Below are 27,842 nucleotides of genomic sequence, written 5' to 3' on the forward strand. Positions count from 1 at the left end.
ACATTTCCTTAGAAGAATTGTTAATGTCCAAATTGTACCTATAAATTGTATTGCCGGTAAAAGTCATTTCAGGCTGAAACATGCCTTATGTTTGCACCAGCTTTAACACAAAGAGATCTCTGTGGTGAATGAGTTCATTTCCATCTTGCGTAATTGCGCAGAATCTTTTCTTGTACTTTCTCTATGTACAATAACATAAAGATTTCTTCATTTGTAATTGACGTAGCTTAATACTTATATTCTTTTTTCCCCCCAAGGACCCTTCAGTGGCCAAGGTCAGTGGAGGGAGGAAGAAAACTGTCTCCTTCAGCAGTATGCCATCAGAAAAGAAGGTTAGCAGTGCTGCAGATTGCCTGGCCTTCATGCAAGGTGGCTGCGAGCTAAAGAAGGTGCGACCCAACTCGCGCATCTACTCGCGATTCTACACTCTGGACACAGAACTGGGCTGCCTACGTTGGGAACCCTCCAAGAAAGATGGAGACCGAGCCCGACTTGATATATCTGCCATTCGTGAGGTCCGCACTGGGAAAAGCACAGAGACCTTCATCCATAATGGCCCATTAGATAACCTGGCTGAAGAAGCAGCCTTCTCTATCATTCATGGGGATGATTATCAGTCCCTTGACCTTGTTGCTCTTTCTGCCGATGTGGCCAACATCTGGGTGACAGGGATGCGGTACCTGTTGTCTCACCCTGGTGCCATTGGTGGAGGTATTGGAGGGGATGGGGGTGTGGGAGAAGGCAGCATTGGAAGCAAGATGAGGAGGAACTGGTTGGTGGCTGAGTTTGCTCTGGTTGATGAGGATGGACACGGAATTGTGTCTGAAGATACAGCAGTGGCCACCATCTGTAAACTCTGCCCTGGCATTAAAGAAGCAAAGGTAACACGTTCTCTTATAATTAATTACATTAACCACAACAACTTGCATTTCATGAGTAAATATGCTCTGAAAGAGCCAAACAATACCGAATACAAAATTGGAAGCAACCTGAAATGCATATACTGTACATGTACTGCAGCAGTTTATGTAGAATCCTACGGTCTAAGAGCTGTGAGAAATAGAAGCACTAGAAAACAACAGACACTACACTACACTACAAAACAAGACAGCCATAAATGTGAGCAGAGGCTATATGATAATTTAAATGGCTGTTGCAGAGCTGTCTCTTTTTATTTTTGCTTAACTTGACTGGTTAGCCAGCCGTGCTGAGGTGCACAGCAATAGTTGCCTTGTAAATTTGGCAGCTGTGACAGTAGTTCCATGTGTGTATGTTTGTGTGTGGACTGGACAGCTGGGGACAGAAGGAGGACAGAAAGAAGCCACAGGGCCAAGTCTACACGTCTTTGTGACAGCGAGTGTGAGGCATCTGCTTCATGTGTGTATAAAGACAAGTAAAGGCAAAAAGGGCAATGAAGAGCTTGGGGTATAGGGATGACTCATTATGCTTCTGGCCATATCCTAATTTGAAAAAATGCAGGACCTGGTATAAGTCCTGTGAAGAGCTCTGTAAATTTCTGCCATTTTGTCTCTCAAGATTCAAATCACTACATGCTTCGAGCTGAATATTAGATTTACCTTTGGTATGTGTAATGTGTTTGGACTCTGATTGCTCATTAAGTTTCAAAGCTCTATTCAAGGGAGGAATTCGCCCCAGCATTTCATATTCATGAAACTAAAGCTGCAAAATTGCAACAGGCTTACAACATTAACAGAAGATAATTACAATAGAGTGCAGAAGAACACTCAAGGCCTTATGCTTTTACATCTTTTTTTTTTTAAAGATAGTTGTATATCTAGTAATAGAACAGTAGTCATAGTTTTTTATTAATTATTTGCACATAACAATTCAAAACAACAAAGGTTGGATCACTTTTACAAAGTTTAATCAATAAAAGTGTTGCCATTACTGATATTTTTCTGCCTTTCACTCAGGTGCGTTTGCGCTTCAAGGAAATTCAGAGGAGCAAAGAGAAGCTTACTTCCCATGTTACGCTGGAAGAGTTCCAGGAGGCCTACTGTGAGCTGTGTACACGACCTGATGTCTATTTTTTGCTAGTGCAACTCTCTAAAGACCGAGAGTGCCTTGACGCCCAGGACCTGCGCCTTTTCCTGGAGTCAGAACAAGGTCTGTCAATGGCCACCACTGAAGGCTGCTTGGAGCTTCTTCGCCTCTTTGAGCCCTCTGCAGCTGGACGTGAGCGAGGTCTTTTGGGCTTGGATGGCTTTGCTCGCTACCTACAGTCAGCTGAGTGCCAGTTATTAGACCCGGAGCACCAGAATGTGTGCCAGGACATGAAGATGCCCCTGTCTCATTATTTTATCAGTGCCTCCTACCGCTCCTACCTGCTGGATGACCAAGTGCATGGCCGGGCTGATCTTGGGGGTCTCACTCGAGCCCTGCAGGCTGGCTGTCGTTGTCTAGAATTGGGGGTTACGGATGGGCCAGAAGGAGAGCCACTGTTGGGTGTAGACCATGGTGCAGAAGTAAAGCATCATCACCACCACCACCATCACCACCACCACCATCATGGTTCTGTTACTCTGCGCAGTGCCCTGGAAGTAGTCAATAAGTATGCTTTTCTCACCTCACAGTATCCTTTGTTGCTGTATCTGTGTCAGCGTTGTTCACCTTCCCAGCAACGTACTCTTGCACAACACTTAAAAAAAGTTTTTGGACCCAAGCTCTATACCCCTGAGTCTCTGCCTGTTAGTTTGGGAGGTCGTGCGACTACCTTGCCATCTCCAGAACAACTGAAGGGCAAGGTGCTTCTTGTTGGAAAGAAGCTTCCCCCAGAGGAGGAAGGTTCGGAAGGAGAGGTTTCCGAGGAGGATGAGGAAATTGGCGGTGGTGGTCCTTTAGCTGGCCGAAGGATGACTATACCTGGGGAAGAGGAATTGGGGGTGGTCCTTGTTGTCCCACCACCCCCACAGCCAAGGCGCCTCCGCTTGCGTCATGAATTGTCTGATCTTGTTGCAGTTGCTCGTACTGGAAGTCGAAACTTTTATGCTCATCGGGCAAGTATTCTGCCATCCCAACAACATTCACCCCCATCAACTCCTTCTACGCCAGGTACACCTTTGAACATTGATCCCTCCTACTGGACCCTATGCTCTCTTGGGGAAGGGGAGGCAGGAAGGCTGGCTAGTGAGAGTCCAGAGGAGCTGGTAAGCTTTACCAAACGCAATCTAACCCGTGTGAGGCCCAGCTCAGTCAGACTTGACTCTAGCAACCCAAACCCACAAGGCTACTGGAAGGGAGGCGTGCAACTGGTGGCGCTCAACCAGCAGACGCCAGGTGCCATGCTAGACCTGAACCGTGGCCGTTTCATGCAGAATGGTGGGTGTGGGTATGTTCTTCGTCCAGCAGTCATGCGAGAGGAGGTTTCTTACTTCAGTGCTCAGTCACAGGGCTGCGTGCCTGGAGTACCACCACAAACACTCAGGGTGAAGGTCATTAGTGCCCATAGTCTACCCAAGCCACAAGGCTCTGGTGCCAAAGGTGAGGTCATTGACCCATATGTGGTGCTGGAACTGCATGGTGTGCCTGCAGACTGCACAGAGCAGAGAACTCGCACTGCTGCCCAAAATCAGGATGATCCACTGTTTGACGAGACTTTTGAGTTCCAGGTAAGAGCTCAAGAGTACCACCACATCATAAATGTTAATTTCCATTATGTGATTTTGAAAGTCTAAAGCCAGCTCTCTAAAGATAAAGATATCTCTGAATATCATGTTTTTTATTTTTATTTTTACAATTCGCCACCTAGTGGCAGCTGCATGGAACTGATTGGTTAAGAAGAATACACAATGATCAAATTTAAAATATATATGTATATATAAATACATACAGGGTCATGCAAGGTTTTTTGAACTTCTCTGTGCATTAGGCTTAGGGCAGTGTCCATTCTCATGTGTCTTAATCAGAATGCTTCAGTCCATGAAGCAGCCACTGAGCCATGCTTTACACTGATTACCTACTGCATGCAAAATTAACACAGCTGCAACTGAGCTCATACGTCCTAACATACATTCTCACTGGCTTCTGTCAACATGTTGTAATTACTATATGCATTTAAAACTGTGATTCCTAATTAGTGTAAATTATTTTTTACTGCTGTTTGGGGAATATGCCTCCGAGAGACTTGACTTGACAGTTAACATAAACAGATTTCAGGCCACAGCAAAATGGCTGTTCTGCTCTTAGTGCTGATTCAAATGGAAGAAGCCAAAAATAATGGCATTCAGATTTCATCAAGATGTACTCAAGACATAAAAATATATCTTGACAGAATGCAGCAAGAAAACCTTTAGCATCACAGGTAACCATGCTTGCCTGCATTTCCTAGCTACATTTCTGTGCTAGGCTGAGCTGGCAACTATAACAGAAAGTATTCGCTTAAATGAATGTATAGAGTATTGACCTGTGATCCACATCTAGAATGAGGTTAATGGATGCAGTTGTGTACTCACGCTACAACTCAAGTATGATGCAAGTATGTGCAACTTAACACAACCCTTCCAGGATCTGTAATTAGGGAAGATCTCCATCAAAACTTAATGGCCTGCTAACACTAATGTACTTGCCCTGGATTGCGGTTCAAACCTACGGTCTAGATGGCTCATTATGCTGCTGTATAAATAGGTGGCAGTTTCTTCCAGCATAATTCTTTTTCTATAATGTGACCTTTCCTTTTAGCAGGGTCTAATTACACTTGCATGCCAAATTTAGACCATTTTAATTACAAGACGCCGTAGTTTCTCAGTGCAGGTGAGGGTTTGTTTACCTGTGGAATTCAGTGCGATGTGAATCTAGACTGCTGGAAATGGTCTCAAAAGCAGAGATTTTGTCTAGAATAGTTTATTTTAAAACAATTTTCATTTTTTAAACACTCAATAAACACATTATTTTAATTTTTTCATTGGTCTAATGGTGATAGTATGCAGATGTTTTTTTTACAATAAGTTTCACCATATCAGTTCTGTGCTTCTGTCTGCCTGGTGTCTCTTTTTGGTCAGATTAAAAGCATTGTTGAAGCTTTGCACACACAACAACAAAACTAGTAAGTTTATATTGTAAGGAGGTATTAAATATAATCATGCTGATGCTGATTACAGACAAAATAAGCGTTTTCAAGGACAAACTTGTATAGAGGACCAACAAAGCCCCATGAATATTGCCTTTCATGTTGAATCAAGATGATATTGGATGTTTTAATTTGAAGATGTCTTAAAAAATGTAAAGTCCTTTATACATAGATATATGTATATACATTATACATTATTATTATCATTATTTTAATGCATTTTTAATAGAAAAATAGAGACTTACATGGGGAAATTAATTACCTGCTTTTATGTTTGTGTTTGACATGTTCAGACTTGTTTAATGCTCTGCACAGCTGCTGTTGATGATACAATATACTTTTATACTACAAATTGAAGAAATAACAATAATAATAACAAAACTAATGACGATGATGATGATGATGATGATAGAAAATAACAATAAATATATACTGGTGTTTATTTTAGCACTTGGCATAATAACATGCAGTTACTTTATTTCTATACAAACAGCAAACTTTAATATATATTTTTTATATATTTAAAGCAATACTAATAAATAATTAAATGATTAATAAAGAATACTGGTGTTTATTGTAGTGCTTGGCATAACAAGGTGCATTTTATTTCAATACAAATAACAACCTTTACTATTTTTGCAATGTGAATATAAAAAAACTGACATAAAAAAAAAAAAAAAATGAATCCAGCATGAATCTCCAGATACCATACCTCCATCTTCAGTACATATGTGCTCTCTGGATAAATTTCTACATGACTGAAATTATGTACTGTAAGCAGACTGTGATGAAAACCTGTGGGTGAGACTTGCCCTTAGCGCTTATAAATTTAAATCCCTGCTATTGTGATTTGAACCAAAGACTGTGCCATATGGTTATTTGAAGAGGAGGTTTTGAGAAGGATCCAGTGAAATCACAAATATATCTCTCACGCACACACTTATTCTGTCCTGGGGGATTGTGCCTCTTGTTGTTTGCATTTGTTTGTCTCTTGTTGCTTGGAGCTTGAGGACGTCATACAATTATATGTCATGGAAGGGGGATACACCTATCAAAGTCCCACTAACACACACACGCACATGCACACACACACTGGAGAAGGTGTGCTTCCCTTTGTGGGATTTGATAGAATCTCTTCCTGTGTCCTCTCTACTAAATTTACAAATCAGCTCTGTGATCCTAATGATAACAGTTTTAATGTCTAGTAATGTCAAAGTATTTGTTAATATAGTTTCACAATATGCATCATTTTAAAGCAGCTTTACAGAAAGTCTTGACATGTTTTATTGTCCTATATGGTGTTTTCATACCTTCATTATTCAGTTCGGTTAAATCGCACTAGAGGTCGTTTTCCTTCTTGGTGCGGTTCATTTGGGAAGGTGTGAATGTAGAGTGTGCACCAAAAGCAGTTTAAAAAAGCGTACTGAGACCTCCTTGAAGAGGTGGTCTCGGTACTCTTTCAATCGAACCCTGGAGTGGTTTGTTTGTGGTGAGAACATGATCTAAACTACTGTAGAACAGACCCAACCGCAAAAAGTACTGCGCCTTTTTGGACTAATCCAGCTGTCGTAGTCCGATGTGGTGTCCCATCTTATGGGGTTTGCAGGAAAAATATTTGTTGACAGCGCTTTACCAACAATTTTAAACAGAGAGAGAGAGAGAGAGGGAAAAACATTACCTGATGGATCAGTGGTAATATTTCTGGAACATGACCATGTCGCATTTAAGCTAAATTAATTCACACCTCCTGAAGTGACTTGCGATACGCCTTCGCTATTTGCAATGCATTAAACCATTGTTTTTCAGCCCCAGCCGCGCTTCATTCTCGAAAATGTATAGTTTGTCTAAAGTGTTGTATACAAACTATATAGTATACTATGACCAAGGATACAATCAGCCAGTGCAGTTGTTCCAGTCGCAGGTGTTCCATTGGCATTTTCCCGCACGTTAATTCTGACCAATCAAAAAGCAGTTTAGGAAAAACGTTAAATAACATCTGGCCAATGAGTGATGTGGATTTTGTCACAAGACTGCATTTTGATTCTTTTCAGCTGGTTCAGACCAAAGCAATCAGTGTGCTGTGAAAAGGAGCCAAAAAGCTACAATGTATCATGTATTGCCCTCGGTCTGGACCAAATGAACTGAACCACAGATGTGAAAGCACACTTATAGTCAGCTGTGGAAGATTATAGATGGTAAAAAAATAAAGCATTTTGTGATGATATTAACAATCGAACAGCTGCAGTTTCCTTTATATAATTATATTAAAGTTGTTAAAGTATTATAGTTACAGTATTTTAAAATTGTTCTTGATGTTGTTCAGAAATGATGACAATTTTTCTACATCTGTTATGAAAGTACAATAAGAGCAAAACATTTCAATCTTACAGTGAGCACAGATGTCATGTATACAGTAGGTTTATCATGAATAGGTCTTTTCACCCACATTCAGTAGTATCATACAGTTATTAGTGAAATAAGGGGATACAAGTTTGCAGTTTGGATATAAACACGGAGGCCTGTTGTAGAGTAATAAATTACTTAATGTTTAAAAAATAAAACTGAATGAAATGGCATTATCGCTGTACATCATGCCAGTAGGTTGAATGGTGTATGATGCACTGCATTTCATTGCTTTTTAAACATTTATTTCGTATCCTGTAACTTAACCCCTTAAAGGTAAAGTTCACCCAAAAGAATTCTTACCATTAACTCATACTGAAGTAAATTGTTGAACCCAAAAGAAGTTTTTCTGAAGAATGTTAGAGATCTGCAGCCATTGATTTCCATAGTAGGAGCATAAATGCTATAGAAGTCAATGGCTGCTGCTTTCCAACATTCTTCAAAATATCTTCTTTTGTGTTCAACAGAAGAAAGAAACTCAAACAGGTTCGGAACAAGTGGAGGATGAGTAAATGATGAAAGAATTTAAATTTTTGGGTGAACAATCCCTTTAACTGTCACCCCATTTGTTAGGTTCAACATGATGTATGATATATGCTTATACAGATTTTATCAAGATAAGTTCAGGTTTACATATCTAAAAAAAAAATACTGCATAATGTAGGTTACCTGACAAAAAATCTTGTTGTTGATCCCAGTTGTAAGAGCAAGAAATAATAACTTTACTTTTAGTTGATCATTCAGAAAAGTGGCAGAAGGTAGTTTCTGATAAATTATCTGTTAAACTGCATCCCAATCGTCACAAATTCTGCTGAAGACCTTTTGGAACCTGCATGGACCCAAGATTCTCACAAAAATAAGTCAAGTTTGGTAAAGGAAAAATTATGATTTTGGGTTAAACTCGGTATGGGGCCATGCAAGAGATCTGCAGAGTGCAAACTTCAGCCTTCACATCAAAGTTCTCAAAGGCAAAGAAGGTCAAGGTGCTCCGGGATTGGCCAGCCCAGTCAAAAGATATGAACATTATTGAGCATGTCTGGGTTGTTCGTAAAACTTGGATAGGCGACAAGACTTTTGTCAGGTAGTGTATGGGTACAGAGACAGTTAAAAGGTAAAAAAAAATGTCACTTTAACATATTTATGTCACTTATGTAACTTTAATATCTTTTAAAGAGTGATACTCAATCAAAGTACAGTGATCTTTATATGTCATAATATTTACTTATTTGGGTTTTAGCATGAAATCATAGTCTCAACATGTAGTCTTACAATGGCACATGTCTGAAATCATGGTAATATTTTGCTAAACTTTAGTTTGTGGACTTGATTAAATTGGAGCATCCATGTATACAAACATGTTGTTCTGAGATGCTGCAAACCTGCCGTGAACTATTTTCTGTTGTTCAGAGTTCTGTCCAGGCGCCTGTGTGGGTGTTTTCTACCAGCTCAGGCATTTTATCTTTGTTGTCTGTTTTCCTGCCAGATTTTCTCTCTGCATTTGTTTAGTATGAATATGCATAGTCAGAGTGACATAACTATTTTTTTGTCTCACTTGTTTTGCTTGTGTATGTTAGTGCATGCTTTTGGCCCTGTACTGTATACACACATGAATATCACCTACATATCATGAATATGCTTAGACACACACATCTTAATGAAAGACTGTACTCTATGTTTTGTTGGAGATATTCAAATGACCTAATTACATATATAAAAATTTTTTCTGTCACAAGAGAAGCAATGAAATTCAAATACTATTAAGCTACATTATCATTTTGTAACAGTTCCACGGTTATATCAATGCTCCTCAAGATGTATGATTTTAATAGCGTCCTTGCTAATTTATGTGCGAGTTTGTCCTACATAACCAGGTGCTCAAGTGATGTTGTGTGTGCATGCATGCTAAGTATTTTCATATTTAAATAGATTCATGCAAATGGTGTTTTAGCTATCATATTCTGTGGTGTTATACAGTTTGCATGCTTCATATTTCAGAGGGTCTTTTTACACACCCTAGAGTTTAATTGTCTTTATGTCTGCTTGTGTAGTAGTTGTTGCACACAAATACACTCACTGTTTTCTCCTTCCAGGTGAACATGCCTGAACTAGCCCTGCTGCGTTTCGTTGTTCTGGATGATGATTATATAGGCGATGACTTCATTGGCCAGTACACCATCGCGTTTGAGTGTCTACAGCCCGGTTACAGAAATGTGCCCTTGCTGGGCCTCGCTGGAGACCCTTTGCCCCATGCCAGCCTGTTCATACACATCGCCATCACCAACCGCAGAGGTGGAGGAAAGGCTCAGAGACGGGGTCTGTCCGTCCGCAGAGGTGTGCGGCGGGGACGAGAGTATGTCACCCTGCGTAACACAGGCATCAAAGTGCTGGATGACACTTTCCGGCCTGCCAGTGGGCCTCTGCGAGAGGCTACAGACCTGCGGGAGGATGCAATGGTAAGTAAGGTGGTGCATGTTCAGACAACAGTAATACTAGCAATTTGACTTGAGTAATTGCCAGCTGCACCCTGCTGAAAATACCAGGTTAGACAAGAAGGAATTTCCATTTAGGTTCAGTTTGGATTATGCTGATTAGTGGGAATGCTTTTTCCATGTGATGCTGTGTGGTCAAGGAGTCAAGGAAGTGTAGCTGGTTTAAGGGTTAGTTCACCAAGAAGTGAAAACGCTCATTGAACATTTTAGGGCCATAAGACTGAGCCATGTTCAGATTTGATTCAGTAAGTCTTCATAAAATAAATCCATTCATTCATTCATTCATTCATTCATTCTTTCATTTTCTTTTTGGCTTAGTCCCTTTATTAATCAGGTGTCGCCACAGCAGAATGAACCGCCAACTTACCTAGCACATGTTTTACGCAGCGCTTGCCCTTCCAGCTGCAACCCATCACTGGGAAACACCCATACAGTCTCATCCACACTCATACACTACAGACAATTTAGCTTACCAAATTCATCTATATCGCATGTCTTTGGACTTGTAGGGGAAACCGGAGCACCCGGAGTAAACCCACGCCACCACGGGGAGAACATGCAGCTGCCCATGAGCTGTGCACTGCAGACGCAGTCAGTGTGAAAGGCAATTGCCTGCGCGCCTAACTTACCTAGTTATCAAAACTCTTATGTTTAGAAAGAAAATCTTTTTCCGTTAAACAGAAATTGGGGGAAAGATATACAGGGGAGTTAATAATTCAGGAGGGCCAATAATACTGATTTTAATTGTATGTAGATAAATAAAGCCCATTTGGTATGGATACTCAAACAATGCCTTCATAACCTTTTCAAATATTCTAAAGAATGATTACCTGGACCAACAATGGATTGCTCTATTAAAAATGGATGTGCCATTTAATTTTTGAAGACTGCCAATGTTTTATAGGTTTGGAACAACATGTCACTAAGTAAATTTTGTCTATTTTATATATATATATATATATATATATATATATATATATATATATATATATATATATATATATATATATATATATATATATATATATATATATATATAATTTCAAATAATTATATTTCAATATTCTATTCATTTTAATATCCTATTTTATTTATAAATATATTATTTTACATTAACTTTTAATTTTGACATGTTTTATTTTTTGCCTAATCATGGGCTTCAGTGTGAACATTTTTACTGATGTGTTTTCCCCTTGTATTTATTTATTACACAAAGCTATTATCAGATGATGCCAAATTAGGGTCAGCGGGCTACTGCTTTGTCCAGAATGATGGCTGTGTTAACGAGCTAGACCTGTCTAAATAATACATTGGTTTTGAAAAAGTGAGCAAAGCAATTAGGTTGCTTTTTTCAGTGCTATTAGTGCTATTCAGTCGGCCGTGCAGATAATTGGTGCTGTTTGAGTAAATATGGCTTGTTTGCTAATAACATGACCATGCCAGATACTGAAAACGGATATTGTAGTTAGAAATAGGAGAATTATTGTTTGAAATACTGTCTGAAATGTACACAAGTCAGTGATCCCAAACCTTGAATCTACTCACCTAAAGATTTCTGACCTCACACTTATCACAGTCTTTTGATAAAAAGCCACAGACAGATTTCTGATCATTTTATTGAATGATAAGCTAATGTAGCTGACATGAAATTCCAGCATGGCTTCTGAACGTGTAAAAACAGACACCGCCACACCTCCATGCTGGAGTATGGCCATCCATTGTGGGAGCAATGCTTTGTTTATGTGATACCTTCTTGGGTTAAGCTTAACTAAGCCATGTAAATATTCTCAGTCACACATTTCTAGCATCCTTGTATACAGATCTAAAATGTAGGCAATCCCTAGAAATAAAACCAAGCAAACAAACAAAAAACTCTGCTGATATTTTATGTGACAGTAAGTGGAGGAGGGATGCAGGGTAAGGTATCAGTGGGTTCAGGTGACAGAACTGGGATCAGATGCCACCACTGTCTGTTGTGTGTTGAGGGAGAAGAGTTACTCTCTACATCCATAGTTACTTTGTTCACAAAATCCCAGAGATACAAGCAAAATCACACTGTTGCCAAAAAAGCAACTAGACCCTTGCACCTTGATTTTACTGATTTATTAAACTGTTACCACACAAAAACAGGAGATCATCCCATGTCTAATGATTTTAAGAAACACTTTACTTTTTTGAAAATAGGCTCATTTTACAACACCCCTAGAGTCAAACTGTTGTGTTAACTAAAATGAGTTTTAACATTTCTGAATCCATTCAGTCAATCTCCAGCTCTGATGAGAGCACTTTTAGCCAAGGTTAGCATAGATCACTGAATTGGATTAGACCATTAGCATCTTGCTCTAAAATGACCACAGTTTCCATAATTTACCTATATTTAAATCTTACATTTCTGTAGTTCCATTGTGTTCTAAGACTGATGAAAAATGAAAATATGCTATTTTTGAAGTAGATATGTTTGGGTACAATACTCTCATTCTGGTGTAATCAAGAAACTTTGCTTTTGTACCGTGGCTGCAGCAGGTGCAACTGATATACAGTGTCTGAAAATAGTCCCCAGCACCAAGACCTACTTGCACCAGCAGTTAGGATCTGTGTAAATCATTGTGCCAGGTGGAGAAATGGTATGCCAGCAAATGTACTAAAATATTACACTAAAATGAAAGCTCCTAGCCATATCGACCATAACAGTAATATAATTTTCCATTGGTCTTAGTACACCATTTAAACACAGAGGAGTTTTAAACAGCAAAATTCTCAAAAAAATATGAGCAGTGTCACACTAGTAGGAGTGCAATATGGCTGTATATCAGCACTGGTGGGAGGCTTGCGTGCCTTAGTGTCCCACCAGTGACGATATACAACCAAATCGCACTGCTACCATTGTGACATTGCATCAATGCTACAGTTCGACAGCACAATCGCGTAAAAAAAAGAAAATCAGTCTAAAAATCCTTTTGTATGAAGAACTACTATCTTCTGTTATTCATTCACATCTGCAGCTGACATCAGAACAGCCAAAACCCTTACTAATTAACCAACTTTACTTTAGAGCTAGTGTTTGAATGATTCTCTAGTGTAATGTCTAAAGAGATGATAAAATGGGTGATTTTGCTGACATGTTAAGATTATAAGGCTGAAAGGCATGAAATGCCATCAGTCTAGAGACATTTCCCAGTTTTTCTCTGTTGCAATTGGGATATCACAGTTATTAATCCCAAAAAAGCCAAGCAAAATCTACAAGAAACACTTCCAGACTATGCTATAAATACAGCACTAAGCTTTTAAGAACTGAGTTTTTCTCCTCTAAGGGCTTATTATGCAGTCTCTGTTGCCATTTTGTGGCGAAACATCAACCATTCTTGCTCTGCTCAGTATGTCAGGTGTACGCTGTATCTCCGAAACTTTAAATATTTAAAATAGGCGCTGTCCTTATAAATGCGTAGTTGCAATCCAAACAACTACATTCTTGCCTAAAAAAGCCTCAAAAGAACATTATGTTGTTCAACAGCTGCAATAGTTGTCAAACTGGTTCTAGAACCAGACAGAACTGTTCAGATTGGCTGAATGGATTAAAAAATGATAACTCAACTGTTTAACACTGTCTAAATGTTTAGGGGAGCTGTAAAATGAGCCTATTTTTAAAAAAAATATGACGTAGTCCTTTAAAGCATTACAGGTTTGTTTTCTGTGTGTGAATCATTTATTTTAAAAGGTGATCATTTTTCTTTTTTTCTTTCTGTCTCTTAGTTTGATATTTTCTAATGTAATGACATTTATTTTTTTCAGTGTTCAAACATGTTATGTGGTCATTGCATGTTATGCTTACATTTCCATTCCATTAGCCTGTTTAAAAAAACTAATAGGACAAAAAACAATGTCCACTTTATTCACATCCTTTAGGCATACCTCTCATACAAATAAACACAGATATAAATATGTATAGGACCCCTGAGCACATACATACATCTCCAAATGGCTTTGGTAATCACGGTGGTGGGTGTGTGATTCTGTCAGGTGGAAAATAGAAACTGGCTCTCAATCTGCCTCACTGTTATGTAGGGAAATGTATGAGAAAAAAGCTGAAAAATGATTAGGCTCAAAGCTGAGGCCTATGACAGTCATGGAGATGCAGAAAACATATAAATCTGCCTGCATGATGGAAAAGCTTAATTTTTTTGCTTGTCTGAGTAGTTTGCATATGTTTTTTTTTCAAATAATATAAGTGCCACCATTTTGTTGTGACTTTACTCTATTGAATTATGTCAAAAGTAGTTGGGTGTATTCTGCTGTTCAATTGTTTGAGGCCTGTTAGATTAAAAACTTTTTATTACATAAGATAATGTTAAAGTTATAGTTAACTCAATGTGATCTCACCCCCATGTGGTACCAACTCTCTATTTATGTTTGGTTTTCCAATAAACACAAAATATATTTTGAAAAATGTAACATTTGTAGGAGAAAAATACTAGCTTGATGGCTACCAGTATTTAACATTCTTCAAAATATAATATATTTTCTGCTTCTCTGAAATAAATATGTTTAGAACGTGGAGGGTGAAAAAATGATGACAGAATTTTCATGTTTGTAAGAACTATCCATTTAAATTTAACAAGTGACAAGATTTCATTCATTCATTCATTCATTTTATTTTTAGCTTAGTCTCCTTATTAATCAGGGGTCACCACAGCGGAAAGAATCTCCAACTTATCCAGCATATGTTTTACACAGCCGATGCCTTTTCAGCTGCAACCCATCTCTTTAAACTCCCATACACACTCATTCCCACACATACACAACAGATAATTTAGTTATTCCAATACAATCCAATTTAGCATTTCTTTGGATTGTGGGGTAAACCGGAGCACCCGGAGGAAAACCAATGCAAACACGAGGAGAACATGCAACCTCCACAAAGAAATGCCAACTGACTCAGCCGAGGCTCGAACCAGCGACCATCATGCTGTGAGGCAACAGTGCTACCCACCGTGCCGCCGTGACAAGACTTCTATTGTAGAAACTAAGAATGTTCATTTGGAGATTTATTTATTTTTTTATCCTAAGGATAGGGAGTTAACACAGACATTGATAAGGATAGCAAATGTTTCCTTACGCTCTCAGAAATAAAGGTACAAATGCTGTCATTGGGTGGTTTCTCTTCAAAAGGCACACCTTTGGTTCCTAAAAGCTCCATATTTGTACCTCGGAACACTTTTAAGGTAACAGAAGTTACACAATTTTTTAGGTACTCTCAAAAGTCTACCTTTTGGAAAAAGTACCACCCAGTGACAGCTTGTGTATCTTTATTTCTGAGTGTGTAGCAGCAAATCAGCACTGTTGATTTCTGAATACAAGGTGATTTTACAACACTTACTTAATGACGGAAAACTTTACTTTGAAATAACAGGAATATATTACATTTTATATAATATTAAAAGTTGTTTTAAATGTAATAATATTGCTATTTAGAACTGAAATTCAATGACAAACATTAAACAAACACAAACTTGGTGAGCACAAGACATTTCTTTCTAAAACATTAAACATTCAAAAACTCAACATTTAGCATTTTTCAGTATTTATTAACATGCTAGTTTAGGCTTTTCCAATGATGTTAAATTCCATTATTCCCATCAGCTGCAATATTTATGGTAATCAAACGTGTTCTTGTTTTTTGATTCTTCCTAGTGCGCTACAGTGGCTTTTAAAGAGCTGTGTGGGCTCCCCCCAATGGCCACACTAAAGCAGTGCATCCAGAGCTTGGCCACAAGATTGCAGAGTCCAGACGGGCCCCCAGGGGCCACACTCACTCTGAAGGACGGCTACCCATTCCTGGAACCTGCGGCCAACTTGACCGATGCCACTCGTAAGCTGCTAAATGGTTATGACACGGTAAGAAACGCACATTTAAGTAGGCTATTTGAATATCATGCATCATTGCCATGTGTCTTTCTGCCAGGCTGTTATGGTGGTAGCATGTAATAGGCCCATTTAATGCTTATGCTAAATTTCTCAGGCAATACTAATGTGCTGATACAGTAAAAACCCTTTATAAAATTTTAGATGGAGAGACTGCTTTGTGTGTTTAGCATTTTTAAAGGCGGGACACCATATGCTTACACCTTACAATACTTCTGTCAGTTTTGAAATATATTTCCTCTTTTTAGAATTTTCACTATTTGTTTTATCTTCTCTTTGAACCATAAATCTATTTCAGCAGCACTTGCAACTAGGGCTGCACAATATCATTTCAGCATCGATATCGCAATGTGCAAGTCTGCAGTAGTCCCATTGCAGGGATTATCATTGACCAGACATTACACTTAATTCTGCTTGACTTCCGAGAAAATCACAAATCATTGTTTATTTGTATCTGTTGTGCTTAACTTTACTTGACATTCTTAAAATCAGAATTACAGAATGTACTTACAGAATCATCTCAATCGATCTTAAATGATATCGCAATATATATTGCAGTAAGTGAAAATATCGTGCAGCCCAACTTGCAACAAACAAAAATGTGAAAATGTATTTTTCCCTAGCCATTCTCAGTGTTTTCTGGATTGTGGAGAGATGCTGTATTGACTCAAATGCACTGAAAATGTTACACGAAATCTGAGCCTAACCTTTCTTGCTAGAAATGTATGCAAATTACAGCACATTTCCATAAACAATGACTCATTTGCATATTTAAATAAATAAAATGTAAATCTATAAATGTAAAAAAAAATGAAAAGTACATGTAATTCTTAATGTTAAAAATCAACTGTTGAAGTTTCATGATGACTATCAATTGCTTTTATCCCTATTCACCTAAAACTGCTGTAAATATATTTAATTAATAATTTTCAGTCACATGACAGAATATTAAAATTTTCTCTTAAAGGAAGAAAACGTGTGTAATTTCACATTTATCAGATATTTGAAAAGAATGTCAATTTGTTTTACTTTAATTGCAGTTCATTTACAGCATCTGCTGCAATATTTAAATCAGGGAAATCATTAATTGTTAATCATAATCATCACAAGTATTTGATTTACACCTTATTGATGATGCATTCTGTATATGCAAGCAGATGATCCCACGATATGAATAATATCCTACAACATCAAATCAGCTGTCCTCTTCTCAGCATTACCTGCCATTACAATAGCATTTGTCTTTTTAGCCATCCCACATGCATTTCTGTGGGAGTGTGAACAGGCACATCAGAGTGAGTAAGACAAGAGGCTTTAGTCACTGTCCTCCTCCTCTGCTTTTGTAGGTTCGCTGATTCTCTGTCTTTCCCTGTGGCTTAAATCTGCCCCTGCTGTGTGTTTGATATTGGGAGAATCAGGGAGTCCTGACTGACATTTTATAAATATCTTCAGTATGGGAGAGGGCAGCAAAGGTCTTCCCAGTAGACAGTTTTATTGCTTGAAGATCAGTTTTTGTCAGTTCATGATGAAGTAGATAGATAGCTTATGTTTGAGAATTAGCTTTGTCTCAGGAGTGCACACAGTAAGAGAATAAAGCTATAAATTAATCTATAGGTTGGAGTACATTTTCGAGACCGTTATTCCTTTGGCATGCTGTTAACCATATTCTGTGTGTGTGTGTGTGTGTGTGTGTTTGTGTGTGTGTAAATGATGTGTAAAGTATTATATAAAGTAGTATATAGTAGTGTATAAATGATAAAATGTTTAAAACGTAAATCATAAAATGTGTTTTTAAAAGTACTTAAGGTTGTGTGCTCACCAAGGCTGTTTATACATTATTTGATCCAAAATATGCACTAAAACATCAATAAATGGTTATTTTCGTAAAATGATAGTACATTAAGCATATTATATAAGGTAAAAACAAAGATTGTAAAATTAAATAAGATAATTTTTGTTACTCAATACAAAAATTTATATTTCAAAATTGTATTTATTTTTCTTTTACTAAATTTAAATAACTAATACTGATAAAGGTTTTGAATCTACAGTATGTAAACATTAAAATTGACAAAGAACACAGCAAATTCAACTTACCTTAAAACAAGAAAAGACACAAATAAATCCAAGTCAATCTATTAATAAAACAATGACAATAGTAACTCAGTGATGCTAAATTGAAAGTTTAATCACAATACAACACAATACAATACAATAAAATGCAGTCTGGAATTTTTCTTGCATGTCAATGTCAGTGTTATTTATATAGCACTATTAAACACAACCAACAAAAGGTTACCCAATGTACTGCACAGTACACATCACATCAAAGAAAAATATAAAATTATATCTAAAGCAGACAATTTTCAATGATAAAATGCCAAATCAAACCTAGACCTAGATTTTAAAACAGAAATGATATATATCTAATACAGAGCATACTACGACCTAGGACTAGCTACAGCGAATGCATGGTCACCTCTACATTTCAACCTCCACTTAGGGATACAGAACAGTCTCTGATTAGATGACCAAAGAGAGTGATCAGGCTGATGCTCAGTCAATGTTAAATACTTATTCAGCTCCTTAACAAAATTTTGATTTAATGGTGTAAATTCATGATTCAGTACACACTGTACAAATGTTTTTATATTTAAATTTATTTATTTAATGTATTAAATTGCTATTTTTAGCAGCTATTGATCGAGAGTTCAGCGTCACATAATAATTCAGAAATCCTTCATAGACAATTTAATTATTGGTTAATTGTTTCTTTTAAAAAAAATAAAGCTTAACTCGATTAATTAGGCAGGTTAGGGTTATTAGGCAAGTTATTGTATAACGATGTTTTTTTCTGTAGATTATCGAGAAAAAAATATAGCTTAAAGGGGCTAATAATTTTGTCCCTAAAATAGTTTTAAAAAATTAAAAACGGCTTTTATTCTAGCCGAAATAAAACAAATAAGACTTTATCCAGAAGAAAAAATATTATCAGACATACTGTAAAAATTTCCTTGCTCTGTTAAACATCATTTGGGAAATATTTAAATAAAACATTTGAAGGGGTATATACATCTGAATATACACACACACACACACACACATATACATTGCATTTTTAATTTTATTTTAGTTCATTTTAAATATAGTTATACTATAGCAATGTAAAATTAATTACTGTCACTTTTGATCAATTGAATGCATCCTTGCTGAATAACTCTATCAATTTCATTCAGAATTGTTAAATATTTGATCAGTTAATAATGCAATTCCTGTCTGATGCGTCCTCAGATGATCTCCGCTAACAAACAGCTGATTGAAAATGCAGATGGAGTGCAGGAGAAAATCGCTCAAGTGCAAAAAGAAGGTAAGTGGAGGAGAAGATGAGAGCAGGATGAATTTCTTCCCATCTAATGATGCTACAGTTAATGCCCCTGCAGATGCATGAAAATCTTAATAAACGGTTCACAGGTTTCTCAAAATTACATTCAAATAGTATAGCGTTATCCCAACACACACAGTCCTGTCAACACTCTCGAATATTGCAAACACATACTGAAGGGTGTTGAAAATACCTTCAAAGTTGTTTTAAAATGATGTGTTAATGTTGATGATTTAGTAAATAGGAACACTGTTTAGTTGGAATTCATTACTTCATCTTTTATCCCACTAGTCCTGCGGTACAGTGATACTTTCAAAAATAGTGAAGCTTTTCCAGTAACAAGCTACAAGCAATTTTTTTTTTTTTACAAAAGCACATTTGTTTTTGTAGCATTTCAGACTACAACAGCATGGTTATGTCAATATGTACTGCCCGTGCTACTTCGTTAGTCGACACAGTATTCAAAGAATGTAACCTTGGGATGTTTGATTTCTTTTTGTGACTCTCTTCATTCTGCTGGTATCATGTAAATAAATTATTTATCATTGAAATATCATGAAATATTAATGAAGCCTTTAAAATATAAATTCTTGACTTAAAGATGCAGTAGGGAACTTTTGGTTCTGCTTAAATTGTACCAGTTTTACCTCTTTTTTTGAATGAGTACAAATAAACAATATCCTAATAATCGGCAAATAATAAGCCACTATTTAAAGGTGCAGTATGTAATTTTGAACTAGGTATTGCATTCCTGGATCAAAACAAATACAAGTGCAGGTTGCCAGATTGAGGACCAACAGGTGCGAGTCTGACGATCAAGACTAAAGACTATATAAAAACAATTTAGTTCTATAAAAGTAACAGCACCCGATAGAAGGAGTATTCTTCATATTAAAAGGAGTTTTTGTCCTGACCAACACCTTGGATGGATATATTAGGAACGGCTTATATTTCTTGCAGCTGAAAAACAGAAAACTTGATGACATGATCACCTCAGGTACACCTCATGTGCTTTATTCAGTGTAAAATGCTAATAATGTGAGATTGAATGCCATTTTACATAACTTTTATTGCAATATACTGAAAGCAGCAGCAGATAGTTCACCTCAGATCTTGAAAAATTGAAATTGAACTTTAGAACTGTCACTCAAAACCAACAAGTATCAGTGATTCAGCATGTACATTTAACAATGTTAAAGAGGTTTAATATGTATTGAATAAATTTTAACCCTTACCAATTCGTGCCTAAGTGCACGTTCTGTACGTCCGAATGGCTTTATTTAAATTTCTTTCTTGTTTCGTCTGGTGCAAACAGCTCAATTGCTTATTACTGCAAATCTCGTTTCGTAACTTGTTGCTAGGACACTGGGTTACAATGTAACCTGCTCACCTAATGCTTACATGCATATTTTTATATTGTTTGCTAATTAACAACCTCATGTAGAACTTTAAATCTGCGTCTCATTTCGGAGTCTGCTACTGGTGGTCGCATTTTGGTCACGGGCGCATACTTTGAGAACCTTTCTGAATGAATGAATGAATGAATGAATGAATGAATGAAATATGCAGTTTGCTACGAAGGCAACCCGGGGTGCTGAAATATAATTGGCTAAACTAGCAATGGGTGGGTTAAATGACCAAAACAAAGACAGCATTCCGGCATGTAACAGACCGTTTTCATAGCAGAATAACTGACTTCAGCATTATTTTTCTGATAAACAAGAATGTTCACTTATGCCGAGTTCAGACTGCATGATTTTCACAGTCGTCGTGTCACAGATGTTTTCACACTGCATGACTATCTGGGCTGGCGTTTCGTCGCTGCTTTGTTTACACTGCAAGATGGATCGGCGACAGGGACTTTCACATTGCATGACTTTACTATAGGAAGAATCGCTGACAACTTCATCCAAACTACATCTCACAGCCAAAAACACGTAGTATATCTTTTGTTATTAACGACATAATGAGAAAGAAGCCTTTAATGGGGTAGAACATGTACATGTTTGCTCACCTGGGTTTAAAGGGAATTAGCCATTTCTCCTCAACGTTGATAATAAACTAATTTCTTTCTGTATGAAACGTCAAACAGACACGGTTGCCCCTGAGTCCTGTCAAATCTCTACTAGTTTTTCCTCCATTTCGTGGGTCCAAATAAACCGAAAAAGAGCGATTTTTAATTTCTCCCCCAGTCTCCCGCTGGCCTGCAGCAGGTATACACACAAGCACACGCTAGTGAATGCTGCTCTCTCATTGGCTATAGGCGATGGCTGATGTTATTTTCAGTCAAAACTCAAATCACACGGCATGATTTGAATCGCCGACAGCTCCAGATATTTAGCACGCCAAGTATCTCATGCGTCGGCGACTTAATGGCGGTTCTCTCAGATCGCGTCTTTGAAAGTTCATACTGTGTGATTGTCACTCACGTGCACGAGCACCGATTTGCCTGTGATTTCAGGCATTTGTCTGCGATTTCTCAAAACCTGTCGGCGAGCCAAAATCGGGGCTAAAATCACGCAGTCTGAACTAGGCATTAGTATGTTTCTTAAATTTCTGCAAGCATATTATGGTATTTTTATGCTTTAAAAGAGTCAAACACTTACATACAGCACCTTTAATAGTGAGCATTGGTACAGTACTTAAACAAAAATTTTGCCGTGGTTTTTTTGTAGGACTTTGGCAGAAACTATATTTACAGTGATCATTTTAGTGGGCCCACTGAAGAATTCAGTTTAAATAGTTCAATAGTCTCATTATCTCTCTTACACATGTTGTTCATGCCCACTTGAACATTTCTAGGACACCAAGGTCAAAATACTGTTTTCATGCCCTTATGAGGGAATATTGATGAAATGAGAGCGAGCGAGTACAGACAACATCGCAGATTAGAAATGAAAGAGCAGCTTGCAGAGGCCATGCCAAAATTCATCAAGGGAAGCATAATATTATCTAACCAGGGGGACGAATGAGTACATATCATCCATTATTTGGCAGCTCGGTTCCTTCAGAAGTTTCATCGCACCTTAAATGGCATTTCGAAAATCGTTACCTTGAAAAAAAAAAAGAAGATGGAGCGATAAATATTTAATTTGCTTATGTGTACAAGCGCTTGTTTTCTAATCATATGTCCTTGCAGGAATGGTGTTTCATGAAGATCTGCCCAGGTTAGGAGAAAAGGAGAATCTGAAGGGTCGCAAACAGAGTAAAGCTGTGGAAAGTTTTGCCTGGAACATCACGGTGCTGAAGGTAAATAAAACAATGCCCTCAAATACCTTCGAGTTTTTGAATGATGCTCTGCATTTAGACAAGTAGGAAAAGGGCTTCTGTTGTTTTGAAATTCTATCTCCCAATTGTAAGTTGTTTGACCTTATAAATACAGCGTGTGTGGTGGACTTCTCAGGCCTCTCTCAGGGTTTGGGAGTCTGCAGTTGAATGTAAATTCATGTTCTGCTTCCATCTGATGTTTACATAGTTTATGGGTTAAAAGATTATGTGGCAGCATCTACCTCACACATGGGACTATAAAACAAGCAGCATTGCCATTAAAGCTATTTGGTATGTTTATTACATAGTAGTTATTAAAAATCTAATGTTTTCCATGTCTCGTTGTTTGGTTTTTATTAATAGTTGCTGTCGTTGTAGAGTTTAGGTCAATAAATTATTTGTCATGTACAAGTAAAAAAATGTTTAAGGGCAAATATTCAAGGGAGCAAACTTTAAAACATTGGTTTAGTTTTATTAGTTTTTTTCTTGAAGCTTTAAAGTATAAACATTTGTGTTTTATGGTCATTGTCAGCTTTCTTTTAATATCGCAGGAATAAACAGGCTGCCGGATAGTCTTGTATTGCAAGTATTATAACATATTAAAGAATAAATATGTAATAACATTTTAGACAACACATTGTCAGTTAGTGACTTTTGCTTCCCCATTAAATAATGTAGTGAATCTCAACAATCCGAGTTTGTGAGTCTTCAAACTAAAATAATGTTAAATTTCTGGTTTAGAAACCATGGTAACACATTCTATGAAGCCTATGCTCACAATGAATTACAGCTCTGAGAATAATCATTTATAATCAAGCTTAGCAATCCCATAAATTCATCTATAAAGATACAACAAAGATATACTACTTTTTGATAGCAGTTAATCTCCATTTACAGCCGTGTTATTAATACTTATTTAAGTGATACATTATTTTTTTTAATATACATGTTAATATCACATTATACACTGATTTATTAGTATTAATTAGTCATGATTGTGTTTTTAAAGATACAGTCTAATGTTAAAACTTTATTTTACTATACAAAGACTAATTAGCAAGTTAACAATGCTGCAAAACCGCTGTCTTATAATACTCATTTTGAGTCTCAATACAGTTACTAACCTGTATAAATATATCACTTACTGCTTTAAATAAAGTGAAAATAGGATGCAAATTTCTAGGATTCTTTTTTATTAAAAAATTTAATGCATCAAGTATTAATAACACTACTTTAAATGTAGCTATAACTGTCATTATAATACAGTATAGGTTTTGTTGTCTAAATAGATGGATTTATAGAATTGTTATGCCTTACTATAAACAGTGGTGTAAAGCACACATTACAAATACTCAGATTACTGTAACTGAGTATTTTTTTCTTATGAATTGTTATTTATTAAGTAGTTATAAAAATGTGTACTTTTACTTTCTCTTGAGTACATTTTTAGTGCTGTATCAGTACGTTTACTCCACTACTTTCCTTCAACCTGCATTAATATTTTAATATTTTTTCTTGTATTGGCTGAGTAGAAAAATCACTGATTCTTGTCCAATCAAATCGCACATGGAAACTAAATCTCATCATACAGAACAACCTCAAGACATTGGGATCTTTTTAAAAGCAGCAAATCGATTGGAAGCATTAAAAGTGTCCAAGAAGATGTCTAAAACCATAACACGCCATGACCCAAGGACTGTTTAGATGCATGTCACTGATGAGAAGATGATGGATGCCTAATGTATAATGACTAAAATTGTCAAATGGACTTAACAAACAATAACTAAATGCACTACAGAATGTTACGTTTTCACACACATGCACAAACTGCATGTAAACACATCAGACTTTCACAACGTAATACTCACTACTCATTATTTAGTACTTTTAAAAGGTCTACTTTTTACTCATACTTTGAGTTATATTTACAACAGACTCTTTCTCTACTTGCACTACATTTTTGGGCAAATAATTAAATTTAGAGCTATAATTCATTATGAGGATGGGCTTCATAGAAAGTGTTACTGAAAGTATTTATTCCTCCACTTTATTCATGGATGAATTAATGTTTTTGAATAAGTGAATGATTCAGTTACTCATTCCAAGACAGTCCATTGTTTTGTTCCTGAATGAATCATGATTTAGTCACACACTCACTGGGCAGTTTTTTCAGCGTGCAGACTGAAAGACTGAAATATCACTCATATCGTCTGTAAAGGAAACAGAAAGTGCACAAGGATACATCTTTCTACTTTGCATACAGTATGTCAAGTGCCTGTGTTCGAATTCAGATGCAAAAATGTTTGCTATTTGAAATTTCTATCGAAAATTATAATTTTTCTTAGCTTCCTTTGATTATTTAGATAGATATTTAACTTTAAATATCATAAAAAGGACTTATTCTTTGCTATAGATGTGTTATTACTGAACCTACACACAGGAGCCTAAAAAATCTCATTTTAGAAAGAAATTTCAGGTGGCTTTTTGAGTTTTTGCATCTGAAATCTTCATATGTTCTCAATGTTCTCAAATAGAGTATGGTTTGAAATTCTTCAAAAAGTCTTCGTTTTACACATGACATAATTTATACTTTATGCTCAATAAACAGACTCATGCAGCAATTGTATTTATTATGTAATCCAAGTCTCTCTCTTTAATTTTTTTAGGGTCAGTGTGATCTCCTGCGTAGTGCTAAAATAGATGCTTTGGATACGTTAAGGCAACTTGCATTGGCCTGTGAAGCGTCCGGCCTGATTGTGACCTCTGACGGTCAGTACACCTCTCACGGCCTGTCTTCCAGACGCGGCAGCAGCCACGGAAACGGACGCATCTGAGCCCAAGAGAAATGCAGAGAGACGGAGAGAGCATTTATTCATAGGTGAATGAATGGTTGAATGATGAACAGAGAGATGTATCAGTGTCTCAGTAGGAAAGATGATAACATGGACGAGGTCCTTTTATTGAAGCGGGTGCTTGAGGTTATTTGAGGACAAAATAAGGAATGTTCTTATCAAGACATGCTGAATGAAGGACGTAAGAGGAATTGAAGCAAATTCCTTTGTGATATAAGATGACTGATGTAAACAAGATTTGGCTGGAATAAATAATATTCCTGTGATTGTTTAATGTGGAACACCTCACAAGCTAAAAAGGAGAAACATCAAGAGAAGATGGAGCATTTCAGAGAGCAAAATACTCGAATACAAAGACCCATCAGTTTTTTTTTTCTAGTTCCCGTCTAAGCCACCAAAGCGTGAGGTTTGTTTACTCAGGTTAGCACAAACACATTTCAGAACCTTATTCTGAGGGTCTACCGTTGGTCTGCATCACCTCCAGGGCTCGCTCTCCCTCTGTTCTGTCATCAAGTTGATTGACAGGTGGCGTCCACCAGCAGGACAGCATCGTTTCTGCCTTGAGCCCTCTCCAGCTCAGTGTGGATGAGATATTTCTGGTGCCTCTCTGTCAGGGGGAACCATATCCTTGTCCTCCATCTTCACCAGTACCACAGATCATTTTCAGCTCATTAACAATGCAGAATGAACTCAAGAAGTCGCTGTTAAAATACAGATCAGTGCTCCCTAACAGTGTTAACCGAGCCTGTTGCTCAATGGGATGTGGAGTACCGATTACACCACATATGCTTGTTGTACGTGCAGAGTTCAGCACCTGGAACAAGAACAATGTTAGAAATCAGTGGGTCAAGTGTGAGATCAGTTCCAACATACTTTCCTTGGCTTGGTTGGATAGTAGCTTCTGAATGGAAACTATATCCATTGATGTGGTTGTCATCACATCATAACGAAGAGAAAATTATATTAAACATTGCAAGAATTTTTGCTGGATGTCTGAAAATAAATAACTCTTAACAGCTTTAAGCACTAAGAGGACTAAAGTAGATCTAAAGTGTAAACCGTTTTACAACTTTCATTGTGTAACACTTGTCAGTGTTGTGATAGGCAAGGAAAACATTGGCAGCATTTGTCTACTGCCATCAGATACACTTACAATAGTCTAGTTTTGAGGTTTGCACCTTTTCTTTTCACGTTAACAGAGTAACAGAAATTAGATATTTGAGATTGGAAAAGTATATATATATTATTTTTCTTATAATAGATAAGTAGAAGTGTTTATACATTGTGTGCATATGTGACTGTACATGTGCGAGGGTGCTAATGTAAATGTGTGCGAGATGAAGTTTCAGTGGTTCAGTACATGTTCTGAATGTGACCAGTTGAATGCCCGATCGATTCGGGCAGTTGCTTTTAAACAAACCTGACTATTGGTTGATGTCAAACCTTTATTTTAGCAGACCAAAATGAGCATTAGATATTCACAACAGTGAATGTGTGTGCAAATCGATAATGAATGGGACCAGAGCAAAGCATAACATTCCACACAAGCACTTCCTGTTGACCTGTCTTGTCTTTTACTCTATTTTTTTTTACTCTACTCAGCACTCTTCACTCTTTTTTAATGTATTTATTTGCTTCTTTGTTTAATTTGTGCCCGATATCTTTCTTTTCTGTCTGGTCCAGGCCTATTATTTGACTTTGTTCATGTGTGTACATGTCTGAACTGAATGTGTACTGACTCCTAAAGTGTTCCTTAAAAAATTGTTTGCCGAAAAGTGAACAATCAATTGTCAATTTCTATAGAAAAGAATAGTAGATATAGCATAGCGTTAAGCTACAAGCCTAATTGTCTCCTTTATAATAGCCTATGTGCATTAGTAACAGTTACCCTTGTATGGAAGGCCATTAGGGCCAAAAGCGAAACCTGTGAAATTTGATCAGGTCAGCATACACTGTTTGACTATGCAACAAGCACACAATCCAAGGAAATTGCTTGTATTTAAGATTATATTTGTATATGTAACTCAATTAAATTTTGGGATCAGGATCTGAAATTAAACCAACCAACCTGCAAAATGTGGGTTTAAATCAATCATGGCGGGTAATGCAAATAAACTTGCTTGGCAAATTGCTGGATTATGATCCATAATTCATGGTGATTCCTATTCCTAAACATGGAGTTCTTTAGATAATTGTCACAGTGAACTTTGCATCTGCAAACAATAACTTTTGTAAACTGAAAGCATACCAATGATTCAGAATCAGGTTATTGTTGTAGCTATTTAAATAAAGTAATACATTTGATCATTTGTTTATTGTTGATATAGCAAAATCTAGTATCCAGTGGCCATTTATTGTAAGTTAGTTGTACAATAAGTAGTACAAATATCAGACTTAAAGGGATAGTTCACCCAAAAATTTAAATGTAATAATCATTTTTTTCA

At 36.9% G+C, this 27,842-nt stretch overlaps 1 protein-coding gene across 1 annotated transcript in view; it reads left to right on the top strand.

The window, feature by feature from the left end:
- Positions 1-26,380, top strand: part of plcl1 (phospholipase C like 1) — a 100,388-nt gene extending 74,008 nt beyond the window's left edge. The window contains exons 2-8 of the mRNA XM_001921763.9: positions 258-881; positions 1,935-3,629; positions 9,580-9,942; positions 15,667-15,870; positions 19,189-19,264; positions 22,419-22,528; positions 25,213-26,380. Of these exons, the coding sequence (XP_001921798.4) occupies positions 258-881; positions 1,935-3,629; positions 9,580-9,942; positions 15,667-15,870; positions 19,189-19,264; positions 22,419-22,528; positions 25,213-25,380 (3,240 nt within the window). The 3' untranslated portion in view covers positions 25,381-26,380. The remainder of the gene's footprint in view (positions 1-257; positions 882-1,934; positions 3,630-9,579; positions 9,943-15,666; positions 15,871-19,188; positions 19,265-22,418; positions 22,529-25,212) is intronic.
- Positions 26,381-27,842: the final 1,462 nt, after the last annotated feature.

The sequence above is a fragment of the Danio rerio genome, chromosome 9 (genome assembly GCF_049306965.1).
Source record: "Danio rerio strain Tuebingen ecotype United States chromosome 9, GRCz12tu, whole genome shotgun sequence".
In the NCBI taxonomy this organism is placed as follows: domain Eukaryota; kingdom Metazoa; phylum Chordata; class Actinopteri; order Cypriniformes; family Danionidae; genus Danio; species Danio rerio.